Source organism: Myotis davidii, unplaced genomic scaffold (genome assembly GCF_000327345.1).
Source record: "Myotis davidii unplaced genomic scaffold, ASM32734v1 scaffold93, whole genome shotgun sequence".
Lineage (NCBI taxonomy): Eukaryota > Metazoa > Chordata > Mammalia > Chiroptera > Vespertilionidae > Myotis > Myotis davidii.
Window position 1 is genome coordinate 3,554,897 of NW_006292095.1, and position 10,273 is coordinate 3,565,169.

A 10,273-nucleotide genomic window follows, 5' to 3' on the forward strand; every position below is an offset into this window, starting at 1 on the left:
AATTTTTAATAATAATAGGTATATAAACAATGGACATAAGACACTGGGGGATAGGGGAGGCTAGGGGACTGTCAAGGGTGGGGGGGAAATGGACACATATGTAATACCCTTTGTAATACTTTAAGCAATAAAAAAATTAAAAAAATAAGTAAAAAGAAAATTAAAAATAGAACTGCAATTTGACCCAGTGATCCCATTTCTAGGAATATATCTCAAGAAATCAGAAACACCAATCAGAAAGAATATATGCACCTCTATGTACATAGTGGCACAATTTACAATAGCTAGGATTTGGAAACAGCCTGAGTGCCCATAAGCAGATGAGTGGATGAAAGAACGGTGGTACATCTACACAATGGAATATTACACTGCTGTAAAAAAGAAGGAACTCTCACCATTTGTAACAGTGTGGATGTACCTGGAGTGCATTATGCTAAGCAAAATAAACCAGTCAGAGAAAGATAAACATCATATGGTCTCACTCATTTGTGGAATATAATGAACAAAATAAACTAATGAACAAAAATAGATCCAGAGACAGACTGTCCAACCTAAGAGGGAAGGCAGGGGAGAGGAAGGGGAGAGATCAACCAAAGGACTTGTATGCATGCATATGAGCATAACCAATGGACATATACAGTAGGAGAGTGAGGGCATGTGCTGGGGAGTGGGAGCGGCCAGAAAGAGGTCAATGGAAAAAGGAGACTGATGTAATACTTTAAACAATAAAAAATTTAAACTTTTTAAAAGAGAAGGAGTGACTAGAGTAGAGCTAAGAATGCTGGCAAGAATCAAGACAGATTCATGGAAAGCTGACTCTGAACTGGCAACTTGTATTTTGTTTCATCTATATGATTCATATGTTTTATGAACAAAAATTAAACGCAGTTACAGAGACAATGAAATATAATCTTGATAAAAGAAAATAAAATATGCAGGGTTGCAATATTTCTGTCTTTTAAAGTGTGTTTTAAGAAAAGAAGTTGTAACTAAGTCATCACCTCTGATACCTAGATAAGGAATCCTGTCCTGATAATTACATTAGGCATCTAGGTTTCTGCTTCCTGACTTGCATGGAAATTCTTAAGCTCTACCTCAATCGAGGTGCCACTCTACTCTTTAATATTTACTTGATCTTTCTCTTTAGATTGCTAAAAGAATCTTTCCCTTCCTCCTCTTTTTCATCATTGACCTATGAACCAAGAGGTCAGGGTTGGATTCCCCGTTAAGGGCACATGCCTGGGTTGTGGGCTTGATCCCCAGTGTGGAGTGTGCAGGAGGCAGCAGATCAATGATTCTCATCATTGATGCTTCTATCTCTTTCTCCCTCTCCCTTCCTTTCTGAAATCAATTAAAAATATATTTTTTAAAAAGTCATTCATAACAGGGTAGTCAAATGAACCAACAGTCTTCCTTATTCTTCTACATTTTATATTGTGCTTAGGGAGTTATTTCAATTATTTCATTAGAGTACTTCTAGTTTTATTGTTGATGTTCACATCTTTAATCGATCTACATTTGTGTTGTACATGTTATGAGTTATGTCATATTATCTCATTATATCCTTTTTGAAATAGAGGAAGTTAAGGCCAAAAGCTGTTGGATGACTTTCCTAAGATTACACATCTGGTCAGTGGCCAGGTCAAACCTCTCTGACTCAAAGTTCAAAGTACATTCAATTACCTCTCAGAGAAAACACAGAGAGAATAGGGGAGATGGGGACAGAGAGGATGGAGGTTGGTTCAGGGAATAGGAAATTAAAAGACATTTTATATGTTTTTCTTCCCTGATTCTAATAATCAGAAGACCCAGAGTGTGATGGACAAAAATAATACAATATTTGGCTTTCCTTTAAAACCAATTTTTTTATTTTATGATATTCTTTTAATAGACTTTACACCTGTCAAAGAATTATTTTCAAAAAAATTAAAAATGACTCATGCCAATATAGAATTTGTGTCCAAAATATAGATAGCTCATTAATGATGGAGTCATCAGGATGCTACAAGTTGTTTCAAAAAGGCTGATAAACTGTATGTTTAGATTTTAAAAAGTAATGTTGAAATCAAATTGCTAGGTTAAATATATCATTGGTAAATATCCTAGAGGGCAGTGCAATCATACGTTTTAGGGTTATGTTTTCTATCCAACAGAAATCATTTGCAGTTTTTTTCGCATAAAAATCTACAAGTTAATTTGTAACTTCAGAGATTGGGACATAACCAATAGTATATAGCATGTCAAACAAAGGGACAGCCCTAAAATGATTAGATAATCTTGAAGGGAGACTGCTGGTACTCTGGGATAGTGTTGAATGAATGCACAACCATCCTTTGCTTTATTTTTGGATAACTTTTCTCAATACATTTATAACCTACAAGAGAATAGACTTTTTAAAATAAAACATCTATAAAAATAATGAAGTCTTTGTTAAATCAACACTGGTTAAATAAATTAACTAAAACTTTTGGTTTTAGAAAATAACATACAGATGATGTATTATAGAATTGTGTACCTGAAACCCTATATAATTTTATTAATCAATGTCATCTCAATAAATTAAACTTTAAAAAAATAGCCAAAAAGGTTAAAAATTATAGTTAAAAATAAACCAGCCAAATATCAACAAAGAGAAGTTGGGTGACAATATTTTTTTAAACATATTTTTATTGATTTCAGAGAAGAAGGGAGAGGGGAGAGAGAGATGGAAACATCAATAATAAGAGGGAATCGTTGATTGGCTGCCTTCTGCATGGCCCCTACTGGGATGCCCCCCGGCATGTGCTCTTGACCAGAATAAAACCAGGGACCCTTCAGTCTGCAGGCTGATGCTCTATCCACTGAATCAAACCAGCTAGGGTAGGGTGACAATCTTAATATCATAAAAATTAGAACTTAAATTCTCAGATAGATTAACATTTGAAGCAGATAGTTTCCAATGGAATAAAAGACAATGCTCAATAGAAAGAAGCCAATGTGACATTGCAGCAAAGTAATATGAGAAGAAATCTCAATTTTTAATAAAGTATAAGAGATGGTATAAATAAGTTTTGCTAATACATTTGAAAATCTGAATTGAATCCTTATTTTAATTGTAAAATATCACATTTTTTTTTGTCTGAAAATAGGAAACCTAAATAGACCAATGAAGCATGGAGAAAATGAAAAATGTAATTAAAAGCTCACCACCTAAAATTTCTCCAGTCTCAATAATCATGATATATTATCTACCACAGAGAGTAGTTCATGTTCTCAGACCCCTTTCTCCACCTAGAAAAAAGAGCTCAATCTTTTCTCATAATAAATACTGGGAAAAATAGGAAAGCCTTTTAATTGGCATCAAATTAGTTCATCTAGGATGCACAATGTTTTTGTTCTGTTCTCATACTCTGTCAACATTTTCTTCAATCTAGTAATACAGAGCTCATACTGGTTTTATTCATATCTGTACCCTAAGCCTCTGCCTAAGTTCATTAAACATAGAGAACAGTGAAAAAATATACACTACACTGAAGCTATAAATAAAATGCCAGAATAAATGTAGATAATATAAATCAGGGGTCAGTAATTTGACTCTAAAGAGACAGAACAAATGGTTGGAGGTTAGAGTGAAAGGTGGGGAAGGGTTTTAAACAATGGTTTTCGGAATTAGATAGTGATTACAAATTATTTTTAGGACAAGATAGTAAAATTTGGGGCAAATTATTTGGTTTGAATTAAAACATCAAGGGTAGAGTAGACACAAGTTTTATTTATTTATTTATTTATTTATTTATTTACAAGGGGCCCAGTGCACAAATTTGTGTTTTATATATCAGTTTTATATATGAAGAAAATGAATTGAAATTTACTAAATATCGAATTCATTTACATTTCAGTAATATATCATACAAATGGGATTTGATACCACCATTAAAATTATATTCAGACTGATTTATTTCAGGTAAAGGTTTGTAGTATTGGGTTAAAAGTACATAATATAGGTTACAACTTTATAATTTTTCAAACACACACACAGACATAAACACTCTTAGACTAATTATCCCAAAACACCAAAGGTATTTTGATTTTGTGGTAGAGCTATGAAAAAATTAGTTTCATATTTTTCAACATTTCCAATTTTCATTTAATATACTTCTATGAATTTAGTAATAAAATTGCCATAGTTAGAATATTTTTTCATAAAAATATTGTGGCTAATGATGAGCTATCATATATCAGAAGTCTTCCAATTTCTAGAGATTAATAATAAAATAAACTATCGATAAAGAGAAATTGAAGTAAGATTTCAATACAGTGGATTGTTAATTTATGGGACTCACAAACCTGGATTTATATATATTTGATATCTTTTATCAATAATATGTCCATAATGTGTTATTAAAAGGAGTTGGTAATATTTATAATAATTATATGTTACATAATCAAATTAAGACACATAGTGTGATACATATTGGCATATATATATATATCGAGAGAAAGAGAGAGAGAGAGAGAGAGAGAGAGAGAGAGAGAAAATAGTCTACTTCAAATCAGTCATGGTTTAAGAAATCTAGGCTGTAGGGTTCTAATTTATCTTTTGGTCAATAAGACCCAGGGCTGGAGCTGACCTGATACTTTGTTTTAGATCCAAACCAGAGTTTAAAAGTTATAAGGGCCTTCAGCACTATCTCACTTTTATTGATTTCTTACTTCCTTGCTCATAACATGTCCATACAGTATTATTCTCACATAAGGAAAATAAGGTTCAAAGAGAGTAAATATGACTTGATAGTTATAAAACTGATAAAGAGATTTAACTGGAATTGAAACTGAAACCAGTGTAACTATTATAGACTCTACCTGTGCCATTAATAAGAATTTGTCATATTGACTATCTACTACTTCTCAACTAGAGTAGTGTATAAAATTGTCTTATAGAAAAAATGCTCATAAATCCTAGAGAATAATTTCCCAAGGATCAAATACTTCAATTGAAAAATAAATACTAAAATAATACAAAAGTGTCTTTCAATTGCAAGTTATCACTGCAACATAAGAATTTGTTTTTATATCTAGTCAGAAAATAAGAACACTGAATTTTGTAGTATTTATGCACTTTCAAGAATGTCTTTGTTCCTCTTCTCCCCTCCCACTCCACAGGCCACACTTTCAGAAAGTGATTCTAGTTTATCTGTTTGAATTTATCCAGGAGAGAAGACTCCTTTCCCATTTAACTGTAGTCACATACTTGCTATGGTCACATATGAAAACAAGGCTGCATTTGAGTTCAAGTGGGCTAACTTACTTGCCTACCTTTGCCCATACTGTGTCTCATATTATGAGTTTCCTCTGACCTTAAAGCTATAATTTTACAGCATACGATATGAATTTTCTTCAGCATATTCAAGTCATGCTGGAGAATATGGGTTAACATTGTGCTGACAAAAACCAGTCAGTGATGTTGAATTGTGCCTTGTGTCTCCTTGACTGTTCTATATTTTGTACCCTCACTTTTCATGGTCTTTCACCCTTCCATGCCTGTCTGATTTGGGAAATCTCAGGGAAAAACAATGTTTTACCTCTCCGTTGTCCAGCTCTCTCCCTCTCTCTTTCTCTATCTTTTTACCTCACTTCCTGTGATGGGTTGAATGATGACCCCAACCAAAGATACGTCCACTTAGAAACTGTGAATGTAACTTTATTTGGAAAAAGTGTCTTTGCTGATATAATTTAATGATTGAGAGATGAGATCATCCTGGGTTAGGGTGGATCCTATGACAAGTGTCCTTAAAAGAGAAGGCAGAAAGAGGGGAGAAGACAGACACAGCCAAGGCCATCTGAAGATGGAGCAGAGAGTGGAGTCATTCTACCACAAGAGCTATGGAAAGATGGAAGAGGCGGGAAGGACTCTCCCTGAGAGCCTTTGGAGGGAGAATGGGTCTGGAGACACCCTGATTTCAGACCTTTGACCTCCAGAACTCTGAGAGAATAAATGTCCATAGTTTCAGGCCACCAAAATTGTGGTCTCCTCTTACAATGGCCCAAAGAAAAGAATACACTTCCTGAGCCTCATTTGGACTGAAAGTAGCAGATCACTGTTTTCCTACGCCTAACGTTTTCATCCTTTAAGATTAGGGTCTGCCAGCTCACCTCTCCCCATGTTGTTTCAAGTTTCTCTACAGCTTAGATATTCTGTTTGAGAGACTCTAAGTTGCTTCATTGTTTAAAATTCTGGTTTCCAGAGAACTATCTTGTCTGTCCCTCCTCGTGCTTCTCCTTATCCTTGTCCATCTGTTCCCCTTTCGCTCTATTCACCTTTCTTGGTTCTTAAATTTTGGCATCCAATCTCCTTCACTGCAAATACATTTTTATGGATCAACATTCACTGCTGTGAAGTTTGATCTTTCTGTCTCTATCTCCACTATATTACCATCATTGCCTCAAATTCCTCATCAACATAATCAGGCAAGCCCCAGATCCTCACAGAGGTGACAATTTTTTAGGGAAGTATCTGAATTCTTCCTACATATACCTTCTGTCTGGAAACTATAGCCTCCTGTGGAAATTATTTTGCTACTTTTCCCTTTAAGCAGTGGCATTCCATTGCTTCTATCAGGTATTTTGAATTTTGCAGGAGAGTATGTATGTATTTATTTTTCCTAAATGATTGCATGATCACTATAAAGAATAAAGTTTCCTGCATCCCCAGAACTATTTGTACCAGTCCTTTTCTTCTGCTCCATGGCACATTTCAAAGTCCTCCTTTCCTTTGTTTTGCATTTAAACTACTTCCAAGACCCTTCTCAGTGGTTTCTCATAGGCATAGAACCTTTAATTCCACACCCGGCCTTTTAAGTGTAGCCCTCTTTTTTTTTTTATTTGCACCTGCATTGTCCTCTATTTATTCTGTGCTTTTCAAATACTGAGCTACTTAGGCTAGAAATTCTGAATTAACTGTTCTGGTTGGGGCTCTGACATCAGTATTTTCTTTAAAAAAATTTATTATTGATTGATTTTCAGATAGGGGAAAGGAAGAGAGAGAGAGAGAGAGAGAGAGAGAGAGAGAGAGAGAGAGAAGAGAAACATTAATTTTTGTTGTTCAACTTATTTGTGCATTCACTGGTTGATTCTTGTATGTGCTCTGGCTGAGGATCAAACAGTAACCTTTGGCTTTATTGGGACAACACTCTAACAACTGAGCTATCCTTCCATAGCAGGCATCAATATTTTTTAAAGCTCCCTGGGCCATTGTGGTGTGCAACCCAGAAACTGCTGCTCTAATCTGCCCCGCACTTAACATTCTTCTAGAAAAATATTCAAATGCCAGTTGCATTATGTCATTTACCAGATTCATGAAATCCAAATTCTTGAGGCTAATTTTCAAGGTCTCTCAGTTCTACTCCAATCTTATTTTCTGCTGTAATTGGCTTGGTCCCTCCTTTACTGACAAGCTAATTTCCTCAGATTCTTTATATCTAAAGAAAAATAACTCCCCCCTCCCATCAAACCAAACACACGCACGCGCGCGCACCCACACACACACACACACACATACACACACACACACACAACAATCTGGCAAAAGTTTTTTGTGTCATAGTTTTGGCCATGAGTCTGAGACATATACATTTTCCAAACTGAAATGTTGGACCCCAGAAATGTCGGAGCGTTTATGGAAATAGAACATTTGAAACCAAGTCAGCCCCTTCTCCCCAAAGCCGGTATGTTTGCTTATTCAATAGCATGACTATACTTTTTTTCAGGGAAACTTTGAAGTAGATGTTCACACTAAGTTTAATTAAAGAGCATCTTTGAACCAGCTGAGCTAGAGGAACAGCCTTCCCATCGCATGCTTTAAATGGAAGGAAAGCAAATATTCGTCCCCTTGGCTAAGTTGGTGACTGATATCTTCCCTTCTGATCAGTTGCAACAGTACTGCTGCCTGGAGAGGCTGATGACTGTTTCCTGACCCATTGAGCAACCCAAGGTAGATTCTTACTCCCCACACGTCTTCCCAGAAAGGGAGATATTTAAACTTCTCACACGAATGAGAGAAAACTAAAACTGAAACAAACAACTACACTTTTAGATATCTGGCTTATGACTGTAACAAAGTAGAGCCAGTTTGCCAGGGAATTTTTATATGAGCTCAATAATGGAAATTTCTACTAAGGGATATCCATCAACCAAATCACAGGACAAATATGGTCTGGCTCAGGACAATACTTGTTACTGTTTCTCATTTTCTAAACTCACAACATAGAAACAACAAAAAGAGGAACTCATTAATTGTGGCCCTCCTCAATGTTTATAATATTTTTCCTCAGCTCAGTTTACATATTTAATCCCAAAAAGAGCTTGTTAGGCTCTGGGCCCTTTCCTCCTTGTGAACTAGGGGCAATGGGAATATTCCTGAGTCAAGTTACACACACAGAATGGAGTTCTTAAGGAGCAGTGGACTGAGGATCAGGATAAAGAGCTTCCTAGCCCTTAAACTGCATTTATCAAAGTGCTTTCAGGCTCCGTAGCAATCCAGTGAATGGGGGCGGCACTAGATCTCCACCCAGTAGAAATGGAAATTGAGGGCCCAGCAATACTTATGATTCACTGATGGGGCCAAGAGTTTGTAAGTGCAAGTTAGGGTGACTGATGCATTCTGGTTTGCCCAGGACTTTCCTGGTTTAACTTGTAAAATCCCACATCTTTGGAATCTCCTTAGTTTCTAATAAATTGAGACTTTTGGTGATCCAAGTGGCAGTGTCAAACAGCATAATCCAGTACTCAGTGCTACAGCCCTACCCTGCACAATACTCTGAAGTTATTACTTTTAATGCTCAAGTTACTCACAGATTTGTCACTTGGTCTCACAACTAACAGTTCTACAACAGAGCTTTTAGGACCAGTGAATGGATGTTATCTTCATCTGTGTTCCTCTAATAACACTCAGAAGTAAATAGGTGTCATAGTAGGTGTTAAATAAAAGCTCATTAAATTATAGCCCATTCTTAAACACAGTTAAATGGCAATTTAGAAAAAAAAACATGGGAGAAAAAACGTGGATCTAATAAGTTATTGCAATGATAGTAATATTGGACCCAGAGTTTAACTGAGTGGTCTTGCCCCTTATTTACGATGTAGTAGAAAAAAATATGTTGAATCCTGAGTACTAGTTCTACTTTTATCACTAATATGGCTTTGAGCAAACCAACTTCTTTTAGACTAGCCCAAATGTAAAAGTTACTGGTTGTGAATTCTGTGACTTCTTAGTTTTAGCACTGCAGGCCTTAGACCACATTTCAAAGAGGAAGCAGTGTTGATAAGGGTTAACCAACAAAATAGAATTACATTACCGGTTGAACCGTAAGCAGAATTACAAAGAAGTACTGTTCTTTCTCAACAGTTTCTTCCTCTTCTCTGTAAATATCTAATCCCTCCTATCAGCCCTGAAAGCCCTCAAAGTCCTTTGTGTTCTCTTTTCTGTCCCACTAGAAAGTCAAGATAAATTGGTTTGCCCATATAATTGATCTCTACCTAAGTTCTGTCTTTTTTGATAACTACTAGATTTTCTCATAAGTTTATTGAATCAATGTTCTATTACCAAAAAAAAAATCACATTAAAACATTCCATTTGGACTCTCCTATGCTGGAGCTAACACTTTTGTTGGGAATTATGCTTTGCATTATTTGTAGCATTTTCCCCCCAAGTCAACAACTTGGTATTTGTGTTGTATCTCTCTTAATGACTACGTAAGTCAATCAAACAAACCAACAAACAAGCATGTCAGTCAATCCATTCTGACCTTATCAAAGGGTCTATGCTTACCAGAGGATTTGGAAGAAGAAAACCATAATCTTCAGAAATGTGAAATCGTCCTAAAGATAATGGCGACGTTGTCTTTAAATTCTGTCTTTGAAGTTCCATAATTGTGTTTGAAGTATCTGCACCCGAAGCTGCTACTAAAGAGACAACTGCTTCACATATATCAAAGATCTGGGTTAAGGGAGCTTCAAAAGAGCATTTTCATTTCAATTAGTTGCTTAGTGTCCCAGCAGCAGGGGAGAACCTTGACCTGAGGCTGAAATCCAGACTGCCATGGACTTTCTCTGACACAAGGCTGAGTAAATAATTAAAGATTGCTTATTAAAACCAACAGGCAAACAAAAGCACCTCAGAAAACATTGCTCCTTTTATTCATAGATGTTAATATTGGTTTTAAACCCAGAGACAAGTTGGTTATTGCTGATCCCAAATACCCTTATAGGAATCTGATCCACAATTAACCTTGACAAT

At 35.7% G+C, this 10,273-nt stretch overlaps 1 protein-coding gene across 2 annotated transcripts in view; it reads right to left on the reverse strand.

Annotated features, from left to right (window-relative positions):
- The window catches only part of IDO2 (indoleamine 2,3-dioxygenase 2), a 49,608-nt gene extending 39,553 nt beyond the window's left edge, over window positions 1-10,055 (reverse strand). For both annotated transcript variants that reach the window (XM_006765555.1, XM_006765556.2), the window contains exon 1: window positions 9,806-10,055. In XM_006765555.1, the coding sequence (XP_006765618.1) occupies window positions 9,806-9,904 (99 nt within the window). In that variant the 5' untranslated portion in view covers window positions 9,905-10,055. The remainder of the gene's footprint in view (window positions 1-9,805) is intronic.
- Between the last annotated feature and the right edge of the window lie 218 nt (window positions 10,056-10,273).